The following is a 15,752-nucleotide window of genomic DNA, read 5'->3' as shown; positions in this document are numbered from 1 at the left end:
CCTTGGACTGCAAGGAGATCCAACCAGTCCATTCTGAAGGAGATCAGCCCTGGGATTTCTTTGGAAGGAAAGATGCTAAAGCTGAAACTCCAGTACTTTGCCACCTCATGCGAAGAGTTGACTCATTGGAAAAGATTCTGATGCTGGGAGGGATTGGGGGCAGGAGGAGAAGGGGACGACAGAGGATGAGATGGCTGGATGGCATTACTGACTCGATGGATGTAAGTGTGAGTGAACTCTGGGAGTTGGTGATGGACAGGGAGGCCAGGTGTGCTGCACTTCATGGGGTTGCAAAGAGTCGGACATGACTGAGCGACTGAACTGAACTGAACCTTCTTTATATGACATAAATGTACCTGCCACTTGTCTTCCTCATTCCCACCGCTTCCCAATTCAACTTCATGCTTTAGTAACACTGAATATGTCTTCCTGTGCCCAACTCTTCTGTATATAACACAATTTTCCCACCTGTCTGCCTAGTACATTCTTACATATTCTTAGGTGTCTGTTTAAATGCTAACTTCTTAAACAGCATCCCCTTCCTCTATCAGGTAATACTCTGGTGTTCTTTGTATATTCTCAATTACAGTTTTAAAGATCCTTCCATTAAACAATGACCTTACTGCATTATAATTGTTTGCAAGGGCAGCTTAACTAATTAACTGGTTTAGATTAGGGAATTAAAATAGATCTCAAGACAACAGTTACCAAACTATTCCCTAACTTAAAAAGTTTTATAATAAGGTATGCCCAAAAATAAAGGTCTTTTACTTAACTTTTTGAGACTGAAGAATGAGACTACTTATTATTTTTGTTTTACCATTATTTTTTTTATTTGCCAATTTTTAAAAATTATTTTGTTGTTTTGTTTTGCCTAGAACAGTGACTAGTAGAACACAGATTTTTGATACATGTATTGCTCTTGATTTAAATCTAATTTAAAGATCTGTAGCATTTATCCAAACCAGTATTTCACGGAACAAATATTGTTTGAGTGAACTATTATTATTATTAGCCAGAAGCTACCCTTGGTGCTGGGAACAGTGCTGACAGTTATGATCTCTACTCTAGAGGAATTTAAAATGTGGGGAAGACAGATGGTTAAAAAGTAATTCTTACAGTGCATAATGAGAGCGTGACAAGAGACTACAGAAACATTTATTTAGAGGCCTAACCTGTCTTTTCCCCTGAGGATATCAACCTTAAACAGTTCCTGGAAAGACAGGCAAAAGACAGATGGATAATGAGAGGGGTCGTGATGCTAGAGAGGTCCAGGAAACTGTAATACAGATACTGCAGAAGGGAAAATGTGAGAAAAGAGCCGGAGAGGCCCTTGGAGCCAAACTGGGAAGGGACTATCTAAGAGAAGTTAAAGCTCTGCACTTCCAGTAACCAAGTCAAATGTTCTCCAGGAATCAAACCACTAAATTAAACACCTGTTTTCTAAAAGCACCATATTCCTTAACCATAAAGAGAAAAAATATTCTAAATAAAACTCTTCCTAGACTTCCCGTCCCGGGGTGCCCACTGTGAGTAAGCGCTGAGGAAGCACATTAAACCAGAGGTGTTTCACTTGCACATCTCCAGGGTGTGCGAAGATGAAACAACTGAGATTCAGAACTCTCAGAAGCTATCAGAATTCTAACCATGAACTCGGTGTGCCAAGCAACAGAATAAATGTTCACTTTGGAAACAGGAGAGGTATACTTTACCTTTTTATTTGGGATAGAAGATAGATTCTAATCTTTTTTGGTTTCCCATTCAGGTGAGTACAGTAAATGGGATCATGCTTCTATATTACAGGTACGTTTTTGGGAGAGTCTGTGACTACTTTAATTTAAAAGCCATGGACAGCAAACTGGAGGAACTCTGACCATGAAAAATGTTGTATAAATAATTCCATGTGCACTCTTCATCTGGAGTCTCACTAGAGATGGATAATGACCTTGTATTTTGTACTCATTTACTCTGAATTAGCCAAACCTTCTGTTTTTAATTACACACTTAATTCACCTAGCATGGTCTAATTACAGAAAACAAAACATCATTTAAACAAAAGGTGGCCTTGAACTTAATCTATCAAAACACCAGTTAGTTTTAAAAGTTTTCAGTTCTTAATAAACTGCCAAGACATGCAACAGCAATTTCCCAAATGTGATCATATGCTTTTATAGAAACAGATTTACTACATAATCAAACATCTGTATATACTTTGAAAACTTGATGTACTGTCTCACTATTAATGCGAATCTGCTTAAATTTTGACAGATGTTAAAAAAAAAAGTCTTAAAGTCAAAGTACTATGTAATACTTTTTAAACGTCCAAGATCATTTTGGCCTTGAAATGACGAGTCATCATAACCATGGCTACTTATTTACAAAATGGTCCAGGGCTCTGCAAAAGCTCATCTGTGAAATTTCCCCCAACTCTCCACAGCAGAGGAGCCCTTCCCTTTGTGCCTGTGCCACCACTTCACTTTACACATCTCTCAATCCCAGCATTTACAGCACTGAATGGTGATTACTGGTTTAAAGATCTGTCTCCTACTAGAGTGCAAGCTTCATGAACGCAGAGTTTATGTCTTTTATTTCTATAAAGATGTGCTCCAACGTGGAGCACAGTGCCTGACAGGGAGCAAGTTCTCAATACATGTTTCCTGAATTAATGTTTTTAAATCTAATACTGTAAAACTATCTTAATTTGGAGATGACATGATCTTGAATATACAAAATTCTAAGGAATCCACCAAAATACTACTAGAACTAAGAAATGAGTTCCATAAGGTTGCAGGATACGAGATCAATATATGAAAATCAATTGTTTTTCAATACAGTAGCAAAGAGCAAACCAAAAATCAAATTAAGAAAAATAATTCCATTTAGAATGACATGAAAAGAATAAAATATTTAGGAATAAATTTAACAAGTGCAAAACATACTATGAAAATTATAAAACATTTCTGAGAGAAATTAAAGAAGTTCCAAATAAATGTAAAGACATTCCATGTTCATGGGTTGGGAGACAATATTGTTAAGGGTGAACTACTCCTCAGATTGATCTACAGAATCTAGAGAGTCAATGCTGCTGCTAAGTCACTTCAGTCGTGTCCGACTCTGTGCGACCCCACAGACTGCAGCCCACCAGGCTCCCCTGTCACTGGGATTCTCCAGGCAAGAACACTGGAGTGGGTTGCCATTTCCTTTTCCAATGCATGAAAGTGAAAAGTGAAAGTGAAGTCACTCAGTTGTGCCTGACTCTTAGTGACCCCATGGACTGCAGCCTACCAGGCTCCTCCGTCCATGGGATTTTCCAGGCAAGAGTACTGGAGTGGGGTGCCACTGCCTTCTCCGGAGAGTCAGTGCAATTCCTACCAAATCACAGCTGACTTCTTGGCAGAATATGACAAGCTCATCCTAAAATTCATATGAAAATTCATAGAATTAAAAATAGGCAAAACATACAATGAAACATTATTCAGCCTTAGAAAGGAAGGAAATCTGGTCACAAGATACAACACAGATGAACCTTGAGGACATTATACAAGTGAAATAAACCCATTATAGAAAGTTAAATACTACACAGTCAAGCAATTGTCAGAGGTATCTAAAGGAGTCAAATTCATAGAAACATGACAAGATAGAATGATAGTTACCAGGGGCTGGGAAGAAGGGAAAATGTGAGTTGTTTAATGGATACAGAATTTCAGTTTTGCAAGATGAGAAGAGTTGTGGAGAATGGTTGCACAACAATGAATGTAAACGTTAGGAACTGCACAGTTAGAACGGTTAAGATGGTAAATCTTATGTTTTTTTTTTTTAAACAAAAAATTATTTTTAAAATAGCCCAAACAATCTTGAAAAAGAACAACAAAATTGGAGGACACATTTCCTGAATTCAAAACTTACTGCAGAGCTACAGTAATCAAGATGGTGTGTTTCCACGCCACTCCCTCAATTTGCCCCACCCTCTCCTTCCCCCATTGTGCTCCCAAGTCTGTTCTCCATGTCTGCATCTCCACTGCTGCCCCGCAAATACACTCATCAGTATTCTTTCTAGATTCCACACATGTGCGTTAATATATGATATTTGTTTTTCTCTTTCTGACTTACTTCACTCTGTGTAACAGGCTCTAGGTTCATCCACCTCATTAGGACTGACTCAAATGTGTTCTTTTTATGGCTGAGTAATATTCCTTTGTATATACGTACCACAACTTCTTTATCCATTCATCTGTCAATGGACATCTAAGTTGCTTCCAATTTACAAGTTAAAAAAAAGATAGTGTGGTACTGGTAGGAAGACAAGTGTATATAACAAAGCAATAGAGTTAAGAATCTAAAAATAATTCCTCACATTTATGGTCAACCAATTTTCTAGAAGAGTGACAAGACCACTTAATAAGGAAAAGAATATTCTTTTCAACAAATGATGCTGGGACAACCGGATACTGACAAGCAACAGAATGAAATTGAATTTCTATCTCACATCATATGTAACAATTAACCTGAAGTGGATCAAAGACCTGAACGTAAGAGTCAAAACTATAAAACTCTTAGAAAAAAACATAAGTGCAAATCTTCATGATCTTAGTTTAGGCAATAGTTTCTACACAAGCAATTAAACAAATGAAAAAAAAGGACTTCATGAAAATCAAAAATTTTTGTGCTTCAAAGGACCTGGTAAGACAGTGAAAAGACAACCCACAGAATAGGAGAAAATCTTGAAAATCATAGACCTGAAGAGCAACTTGATATAGAATATATTAAAAAACTTTTACAACTCAATAAAAATACTAACCACATAATTAAAACATAGGCAAAGGGCTTGAATAGACATTTCTTCAAAGGATATATGTAAATAGAAAATAAGCATATGAAAGATACTAACAGCATTAGCTATAAGGGAAATACCAATAAAAAATCCAATGAAAACAAACAAAACCACAATGAGATTCCACTTCACACCCACTAGGATGGCCAATCAAAAATATAGATAATAGCAAGTGCTGATGAGCATGTGGAGAAACTGGAACCCTTAATACTGCTGATGGGAATCTACAACAGTGCAGCTGCTTTGGAATATAGTCTGACAGTTCCTCAAAAGCTTAAACCTAGCATTGTCACATGATTTAGCAATTCCACGCCCAAGAGAAATGAAAATCTGCACAAAATTTTTCACAGCCACATTATTAATAATAACTAAAAGGTGGAAATAATCTAATCATCAGTTGATAAATGGATAACCAAATACTGTACATTCAAACAATGGAATATTATTTGTCTACAAACAGGAATGAAGTGCTGATATACAGCGTAACACGGTTGAACCTTGAAAACATTACTTACACACACAAATAACTTAGAATATTAAATGACCAAACTACATTTCTAGAGAAGAAACATGATTATGTGGAAGTACAGCTGACCCTGAACAATACAGGAGGTAGGGGGGCCAACCCTCCATGTAGTGAAAACCTGTGTACAAGTTAGAGCAAACCCCCTGCATCCAAGATTCCTCTATAAAAGCTGTTCCGCATCTGTGAGTTCCACTAAGTGCAGGCTGTGGAGTACTGTAGTATTTACCATCGAGAAAAATCTACATGAGGCACTCAAACTCTGTCGTTAAAGGGTCAACTGTATAAAGCTTCCAATGGCTGAAGAGATGTATTCACGCCTAAATTGTTTCCCTGAAAAGAGGTGAAAACCCCCACTATAAACTATACAAAGTGTAACATGGCCTTTCCCCTCATAAAGTAAGTAATTACTTCATGTTACTATAATAATTTTTATCTTTTTTTTTTCTTTTTTGAGATTTAGAGAGGATCTTTTTCACTTTAAGAATTTATTATGAACTTAAACTGTCAGGATCAGTAATAACCTCCCTTGTTGCTAACTATTCAAGGGATCAGTGCTCATCTTGAGCTTTAGCTGATCACTCTCTCATTTTAGGACACTTTTCTCACTTAACCTTCAGGATACCACACTCCCCTGGCTCTCTTCCTACCTCCCTGATCATTCCTTCTCATACTCTTTTGCTGGTTCCTTCTCTTCTCCTCAAACTTTTAACATTGCTATGCTCTCGGGACCAGCCCTTAACTCTGTGGTAGGCTGAATAATCATCCCTCAAGATACCATGCCTAATTCCTGGAACCTGTAAATGCTACCTTATATGGCAAAAACTTTGAAATGTGATTAAGCTGAGGGTCTTAATTTAAAATCCTAAAGACGGGGAACTCATTCTGAATTATCTGGATGAACCCTGAATGTAACCACAAGCGTTCCCAAAGGAGGAAGTGACAAGGAGATTTCACAAAGAAGAAGGGACGGGAGAAGTAATTAGATGTTGAAAAAGGCAAGGAAACAGATTCTCTCTTAATATCTCTGCGGCGGGGTGGGGGGGTGGGGGGATGTTTGGCTCTGCTGAAGTCTTGATTTAGTCCCATAAAACAGTTTGTATTTCTGACCTCCAGAACCATAAACAAATAAATTGAGAATGTTATACCTGCAGAAACACTATCTGCTTGGATTGAAAAGAACAAGGATACACCTGTGTCTCCACTCTTTTCCTACAAATAGGTTCATCGATACCTTTATTCTAGATTCCATATATATGTGTTAATATACAGTATTTATTTTTCTCCTTCTGACTTACTTCACTCTGTAAAACAGACTCTAAGTTCATTCACCTCACTAGAATGACTCAAATTCGACACAGATGTAGGGAATGAACTTGTGGATACAGTGGGGGAAGAAAAGAGTGGGACAAATAAAGTAGCATAGACACATATACACTATCAAGTGTGAAACAGATAGCTGGTGAGAAGTTGCTATATTACACAAGGAGCCCAACCTGGTGGTCTGTGATGATTGAGGGGGGTGGGATGGAGGGAGAGGAGAGAGGCTCAAGAGGGATGGCTGTGTGTATAATTTTGGCTGACTTGCACTGTTGTACAGCAGAAACCAACACATCATCATAAAGCAATTTCCCTACAATTAAAACATAATTTTTTTTAAAAAGGACAAGAATAGGATGAAATGAAGGAAGACTGTCAAACTTCCAAAATTCTACAAGCAGTAAACAGGCTAATAAAACTTGTTTAGTAGCAAAGTCATGTCTGACTCTGCGACCCCACAGACTGTAGCCTGCTGGGCTCCCCTGTCCATGGAATTTCCATACAAGAACACCGGTGTGGGCTGCCACTTGCTTCTGCAGGGGAAATGAAACCCACCTCAGGTAGGCTGTTCACCACTAAGCCACTAGGGAAGCCGAGCTAAAACAACTTCTTTACCCTTCAAGAAAAAGGAAGGGTGACTCAGAGAGTAGAGTAAATGACCCAGAGGGCAGAGCCTCAAGTCACAAAAGATTACTCTCCGGTCTTGAAACCTAGTAAGATTTTCAACACTGAATTTCAAAATTGCTTGGGACCAGTGAGTCTTTTCTTCCTTCCACTGAATCCTTTTTGAAATACTTGTAACTGTTACCTTATGCCTCTGTGTCACTATTATATTCTGGGGGCTGATGATCTCAATAGATCATTTGCTTCCTAGTTCAATAGGTCCGTGACGGATAGGAATTTTGTTCCAGAATGGATCGTGCCTACAGTATAACAATACCTGATTTTGATGATGATATTCTGGGGACTTGTGATCCTTCAGAGGAGGGGCTCTGAGTGAATGCTGTAATGGGCTGAGACTTTTGGAGATGTTGGGTTGAGGTGAATGTATTTTGCACGAGGACAGACATGAATCCTTGGGGACCACAGGGAAGACTGCAGTATGCTGTATTAAAGGCGTCCCGAGATGTCCATGTCCTAATACCTGGAACCTATGAATATGACTTTACAAGACTTTGTAGAAGTGACTAACTTAATAATCTTGAGATGAAACATTACCCTTCAATATAAGTTCAGTTCAGTCACACAGTCGTTTCCGACTCTTTGCGACTCGATGAATCGGAGCACGCCTCCCTGTCCATTACCAACTCCTGAAGTTCACCCAAACTCATGTCCATCAAGTCGGTGATGCCATCCAGCCATCTCATCCTCTGTCGTCCCCTTCTTCTCCTGCCCCCAATCCCCAATCAGACTCTTTTCCAATGACTCAACTCTTTGCATGAGGTGGCCAAAGTACTGGAGTTTCAGCTTTAGCATCATTCCTTCCAAAGAACACCGAGGGCTAATCTCCTTTAGAATGGACTGGTTGGATCTCCTTGCAGTCCAAGGGACTCTCAAGAGTCTTCTCCAACACCACAGTTCAAAAGCATCAGTTCTTCAGCACTCAGCTTTCTTCACAGTCCAACTCTCACATCCATACATGACCACTAGAAAAACCATAGCCTTGACTAGACAGACCTTTGTTGGCAAAGTAATGTCTCTGCTTTTCAATATGCTGTCTAGGTTGTCATAACTTTTCTTCCAAGGAGTATGCGTCTTTTAATTTCATGGCTGCAGTCACCATCTGCAGTGATTTTGGAGCCCCCAAAAATAAAAGTCTGACATTTTCCACTGTTTCCCCATCTATTTCCCATGAAGTGATGGGACCAGATGCCATGATCTTCGTTTTCTGAATGTTGAGTTTGAAGCCAACTTTTTCACTCTCCACTTTCACTTTCATCAAGAGGCTTTTTAGTTCCTCTTCACTTTCTGCCATAAGGGTATTGTCATCTGCATATCTGAGGTTATTGATATTTCTCCCAGCAATCTTGATTCCAGCTTGTGCTTCTTCCAGCCCAGCATTTCTCATGATGTACTCTGCATAGAAGTTAAATAAGCAGGGTGACAATATACAGCCTTGATGTACTCCTTTTCCTGTTTGGAACCAGTCTGCTGTTCCATGTCCAGTTCTAACTGTTGCTTCCTGACCTGCATACAAGTTTCTCAAGAGGCAGGTCAGGTGGTCTGGTATTCCCATCTCTTTCAGAATTTTCCACAGTTTACTGTGAGCCACACAGTCAAAGGCTTTGGCATAGTCAATAAAGCAGAAATAGATGTTTTTCTGGAACTCTCTTGCTTTTTCGATGATCCAGCAGATGTTGGCAATTTGATCTCTGGTTCCTCTGCCTTTTCTAAAACCAGCTTGAACATCAGGAAGTTCATAGTTCACGTATTGCTGAAGCCTGGCTTGGAGAATTTTGAGCATTACTTTACTAGCATGTGAGATGAGTTCAATATACAGGTGGACCTTAAATGAAATTCTAAGTGTTCTTTTAAAAGGACACTTAAATTCACACAGATGAAAAAGGTCATGTGACAGAAGTAGGAAGCAGTAACATAGAAAAGACAGCACTCCAATAGCTTTAAAGATGGAGGAAGGGGCTATGAATCAAGGCTTCAAGGAATGCTGCTTGAGATGCTCAAAGATGAAACAGGTTCTCTGCTAAAGCCTCCGGAAGGAACACAGTGCTGCTGATAGCATGATTTAACCCTCTGAAACTTAGTTAAGACTTCTGACTGCCAGAACAATGAAAAAACAAATTTCTGTTTTTTAAAGCCACTGTTTGTGGTAACTGGATATCATATTTTTCTATAGTCACAGAAAACTAATACAGACTCCTTTCTCTTATCTATACATATGCATTCATTTGGAGAGTCTGTTAAAGATTCTATTCAACCTCATGGTTTTGAATACCAAATATATACTGATGTCTCCCCAAATGCAGCCTACGTGTCTCTCCCAAACTCCCAACTTGTATATACAAACAAAACTCCTGATATTTCATACTGAATTAAACAAATAGACTAAAGGGATAGAACAGAACCCCCCAAATAGAATCTTTCATATACAGACATTTGATCTATGAGAGAGAGAGAATTTCACAAAGTGGAGAAAGAATGGATTTTTCAGTATATGGTGCCAGACAATCAGTTATAAAATCAGCCTCCTATCTAACTCAAAAACCAAAGTGATTGATTTATGTCCAGGCAAAAACATGCACATGAATGTTCACAGCGGCTTCATTCATAACCACCAAAAACTGAAAGCAACTACGATGCCCTGCGATAGACGAATGGATAAACAAACACACTGTGATGCATTCACACAATGGAATATTATCTGGCAACTGAAAAAAAAAAAAAGAGCTATCAAGCCATGAAGAGACATGGAGGAAATATAAATGTATATTTCTAAGTGAAAGAGCCCAGTCTGAAAAGGCTACATAGTATATATGATTCCAATCGTATTTTGGAAAAGAGAAACTTCAGAGACAGTAGAAAGATCGATGATTGCCAGGATTTGAAGAAACAGAGGGCGAGGTGAATAGGTGGAGTACGGGGATTCTGGGGCAGTTACGCTATTCCATATCAAACTATAAAGGCAGGCACACGACAATATGCATTTGTCAAAATCTATAGAACTGTGCAACACAAAGAGTAAACCCTAATGGAAACTATGGACTTTAGTCAATAATAATGTATCACTATTGGTTTATCAATTCTAACAAATATGCCACACTAACAGAAGATGTTAACAATACGGGGAACTAGGGAGTAGAGGAGTGAGAGGGAAAGTATGGAAACTCTGTACTTTCTGTTCAACTTTTCTATAAACCTAAAACTTCTCTAAGAAATAAAGTCTATTAACTAAAAACAACGTGGAAGGTAAAATTGTAAAATTTTAGAATTCAACAAATAAGATATATTTGCTGCTGCTGCTAAGTTGCTTCAGTCGTGTCCAACTCTGCGCGACCCCATAGATGGCAGCCCACCAGGCTCCTCCGTCCCTGGGATTCTCCAGGCAAGAACACTGGAGTGGGTTGCCATTTCCTTCTCCAATGCATGCATGCATGCTAAGTCGCTTCAGTCATGTCTGACTCTGTGCGACCCTATGGACAGCAGCCCACCACTGTCCACAGGATTCTCTAGGCAAGAATACTGGAGTGGCTTGCCATTTCCTTCTCCCAAGATATATTTATGTCCTTTTAAATATGACCCAGAAAGTGTATCTTAACAGAGAATAATGAATCCAATTATATTAAAATTGAGAACTTCTATCATTAAAAAAAATTACAGTGAAAAAACAAGTGACAAAATAGGAGAAAAATATCATAGCAATTTAACGGAAATAAAACAAAACAAACATCCAGAATATATAAACAGTGCCTATAAAGCAATAAGAAAAGACAAATCACCTTAATAGAAAACTAAAAGGCTTGAACAGACACTTTACAGAAGAGGAAATAAGAACGGCCAAAAGCCATGAGTCCACATGAAACTACATTCAGTCCCACTGGTGATGAGGGAAACATGGTAATGAAACATCTTTTGACAGCCACCAGATTGGTGACCGTACAAAACCTAGCAACAGTAAATCAATGAGAGTGCTGAGCAATGTGTACTCTTAGTGTAAACTGGTATACCCACTTTACAAAATAATTGTGTATAATCAGTAAAGTTAAAGGTGTAAATATTCTACTATTCAGCAATTTCTAACACAGAAGATACTATAATGAAATTCTTGCACTTGTTCTCTGGGAGGCACGTATAAAAATGTTCACAGCAGCACTGTCTGCAACAGCTAAAGGTGAGAAATGAGTCAAATATTAGTGAATAGACAGCAGATGTATAAAACATGGAGGGAAAAAAAATCATTTAGTGGAAGACTATATAGCAGTGAAAATACATAAATTACAGTTTCATGAATCAAAACTACAGTTTCATGAATCCAGGGTATACTTTTGAGTATCAGTTCAGCTCAGTCGCTCAGTCATGTCTGAGTCTTTGTGACCCCATGGACTGCAGCACACCAGGCCTCCCTATCCACAGCAACTCCCAGAGTTCACTCAAACTCGTGTCCATTGAGTTGATGATGCCATCCAACCATCTCATCCTCTGTCATCCCCTTCTCTTCCTGCCCTCAATCTTTCCCAGCATCAGGGTCTTTTCCAATGAGTCAACTCTTCACATTAGGTGGCCAACGTATTGGAGTTTCAGCTTCAACATCAGTCCTTCCAATGAACACCCAGGACTGATCTCCTTTAGGATGGACTGGTTGGATCTCCTTGCAGTCCAAGGGACTCTCAAGAGTCTTCTCCAACACCACAGTTCAAAAGCATCAATTCTTCGGCGCTCAGCTTTCTTCACAGTCCAACTCTCACATCTATACATGACCACTGGAAAAACCATAGCCTTGACTAGACGAACCTTTGTTGGCAAAGTAATGTCTCTGCTTTTTAATATGCTGTCTAGGTTGGTCATAACTTTCCTTCCAAGGAGTAAGCGTCTTTTAATTTCATGGTTGCAATCACCATCAGCAGTGATTTTGGAGCCCTCCCAAAAAAGTCTGACACTGTTTCCACTGTTTCCCCATCTATTTCCCATGAAGTGATAGGACCAGATGCCATGATTTTAGTTTTCTGAATGTTGAGCTTTAAGCCAACTTTTTCACTCTCCTCTTTCACTTTCATCAAGAGTCTTTTTAGTTCCTCTTCACTTTCTGCCATAAGGGTGGTATCATGTGCATATCTGGGGTTATTGATATTTCTCCCAGCAATCTTGATTCCAGCTTGTGCTTTCTCCAGCCCAGCGTTTCTCATGATGACTCTGCATATAAGTTAAATAAGCAGGGTGACAATATACAGCCATGACATATTCCTTTTCCTATTTGGAACCAGTCTGCGTTCCATGTCCAGTTCTAACTGTTGCTTCCTGACCTGCATACAGATTTCTCAGGAGGCAGTTCAAGTGGTCTGGGACTCCCATTTCTTTAAGAATTTTCCACAGTTTGTGGTGATCCACACTGTCAAAAACTTTGGCATAGTAAATAAGGCAGAAATAGATGTTTCTCTGGAACTCTCTTGCTTTTTTGATAATCCAACCAATATTGGAAATTTGATTTCCTCTGCCTTTTCTAAAACCAGCTTGAACATTTGGAAGTTCACAGTTCACGTACTGCTGAAGCCTAGCTTGGAGAATTTTGAGCATTACTTTACTAGCATGTGAGATGAGTGCAGTTGTGTGGTAGTTTGAGCATTCTTTGGCATTGCCTTTCTGTGGGACTGGAATGAAAACTGACCTTTTCCAGTCCTATGGCCACTGCTGAGTTTTCCAAATTTGCATATTGAGTGCAGCACCTTCACAGCATCATCTTTTTGGATTTGAAATAGCTCAACTAGAATTCCATCACCTCTACTAGCTTTGTTCATAGTAATGCTTCCTAAGGCCCACCTGACTTCACATTCCAGGATGTCTAGCTCTAGATGAGTGATCATACCATGGTGATTATCTTGGGTTGTGAAGATTATCTGGGCATTCACTTTCCCCCTTCTGATGTCTCTGTCAGAAGCTTTCTGTGTCCCTTTTCATGCTTTAATAAAACTCTGTGCAGTGCCGGAGTGGCGGCTGCATGGAGCTGAAGCAGCTGTGAGGAGATACCCCATGCCCAGTGGCAAATGAGAAGCCCCAGCAAGATGATCAGAGGGGCGAATTCACGTTTAGAATCAAATCCCATTCTCGCCAGAGACACTCAGAGGGCTCAAACAAACCTTGTGCACTCCAGGACCCAGGGACCCCACAGAGACTGAGACAGAAATGTGTTTGAGCGTCTCCCGTGGAGGTACTGGTCAGCAGTGGAGTGGATTGCAACAGGGACAAGGCTCTGGATGCATCAGACCTGGGTGTGGCATAGCCCTCTTGGAGGAGGTCACCATTAACCTCACCATAGAGCTGCCAGAACTTACACAGGACTGGGAAATAGACTCTTGGAGAGCACAAACAGAACCCTGTGTGCACCAGGACCCAGGAGAAAGGAGCAGTGACCCCACAAGAGACTGACCCAGACTTGCCCGTGAGTGTCCAGGAGTCTCCAGCAGAGGTGTGGGTCGGTGGTGGCCTGCTGCAGGGCTGGAGGCAGTGAGTGTAGCAGTACATGCATGGGACCTCTGGAAGGAGGTCACCATTATCTCCATTACCCCACCATGCTTTGGCCCCAGGTAAACAGCAGGGAGGGAACACAGCTCTACCCATCAACAGGAAATTGGATTAAAGATTTACTAGCCATGGCCCCGCCCATCAGAACAAGATCCAGTTTCCGCCTCAGTCAGTCTCTCCTGGCTCAGCTGGTAAAGAATCCGCCTACAATGTGGGAGACCTGGGTTCGATCCCTAGGTTGAGAAGATCCTCTGGAGAAGGGAACAGCCGTCTACTCCAGTATTCTGGCCTGGAGAATTCCATAGTCTATACAGTCCATGGGGTTGCAAAGAGTTGGACAGGACTGACGACTTTCACTAGACTTTTGAGTATACCCTAGACCAAAAGAGTCAAATCACAAAAGCATACACAAAATATAATTCCATTTATATAAAGTTCAAATCTAGCAAGACCAAATAACATACTGCTTAAGAATAAATACCGGTTTATTGCCAAGTAATATTTCATTGTACATAATATACCACCTATTCACATCTTCCTTATATTCATCTGTTGATAACCACTTAGGCTGTTTCCATATCTTGGCTATTGTAAATAAAGCTGTTATGAACACTGGGGCGCATGTATCTTTTCACACTAATGTCTTCATTTTCTTCAGACATATACCCAGCAGTGAAATTGCTGAATCATATGTTAGTTCTATTTTTACTTTTTTGAGGAACCTCCATAATGTTTTCCATAGTGGCTACACCAGTTTACATTCCCAAAAAGGGTGTATACAAAGTAGATGGACCTAGAGGGTATTATGCTCAGTGAAGTAAATCAGAGACAGACATATACTCTATGTTATCAATTATATGTGGAGTCGAAAAAATAAATAAATGTATATAACAAAACAGAAATGGACTCGAGATACAGAGAATAAACTGGTGAATACCAGTGGGGAGAGGAAAGAAGGAAGGGGCAAGACAGGAGCATGGGATTAAGAGACACAAACTACTATGTATAATATAAATAATCAACAAGGATATACTGACAGCAAAGGGAAATGCATTATTCTGTGATAACTTTAAATGGAGAATAATTATAAAAATATCAAATCACTGTTGTACATCAGAAACTAATATAGTATTGTAAATCAACTATACTTCAACAATTTATTTTTTAAAAATCAACAGATAAATATAAATGAAAAAAGAGAAAATAACATACACCTGGTTGGTCTAACTACAAAGAAAAGAACAGTAATATTAATAATTACCACAAAAGTAAGAATAGTGGATATTGGTATAGGAAGAGTTGGGAAAACATAAGGGGCTTTTAAGAAATTATAATTTATATTGCTTAACCTAGGTGATGAGTATCTGGGCATGTGTATAACTTTTCTTAAAATCATACATATAATGTTTGGTGCAAAAAATAAATAAATAAACACAAATATAAGAATTATAAAAGGTAAAGGCAGAAGCAAATACTAATAAAAGCAGCTATAGAAATATAAATGTACTTTATATATGCTGCCTTGGGTCAAATATTTTAAAATGCTACATACCTTAACAAAAAAACCCAGCATAATTACAGAAAGGGAGTATATATCTTTTTCCTAATCCTTTATGATAAAAATTGCAAATAGCCATAGAAAAGTTAAAATATGGTAGTGAAATGAACACACATATACAATCTCTGCTTTGCTTCAATAATGGTTACCAGTTTACTGTATCTACTTACCTTACTGTCTACACACACACACACACACACTTCTGTTTGAGCCACTGTAAAGTACATACAGAACAACATGGCACTTCACATTTAAATACATCAGCATGCATCCTCTGAGAATAAGGATGTTTTCCTACATTACCACATGCTACTATTGTGCCCAAGAAA

The 15,752-nt window shown here is 39.1% G+C and overlaps 1 protein-coding gene across 3 annotated transcripts in view; it reads right to left on the bottom strand.

The window, feature by feature from the left end:
• STK3 (serine/threonine kinase 3) overlaps positions 1-15,752 on the bottom strand; it is a 310,098-nt gene that overhangs the window by 44,686 nt on the left and 249,660 nt on the right. Inside the window, exon 11 of one of the 3 annotated variants that reach the window (XM_061439282.1) lies at positions 6,342-11,514. The exons of the other annotated variants lie outside the window; for them this stretch is intronic. Within the exon in view, the coding sequence (XP_061295266.1) occupies positions 11,491-11,514 (24 nt within the window). The 3' untranslated portion in view covers positions 6,342-11,490. Of the gene's footprint in view, positions 1-6,341; positions 11,515-15,752 lie in introns of those variants that run through there. 3 annotated transcript variants of the gene reach the window in all.

The sequence above is a fragment of the Bos javanicus genome, chromosome 14 (assembly GCF_032452875.1).
Source record: "Bos javanicus breed banteng chromosome 14, ARS-OSU_banteng_1.0, whole genome shotgun sequence".
Lineage (NCBI taxonomy): Eukaryota > Metazoa > Chordata > Mammalia > Artiodactyla > Bovidae > Bos > Bos javanicus.
This window is presented reverse-complemented; position numbering and strand designations above follow the sequence as displayed.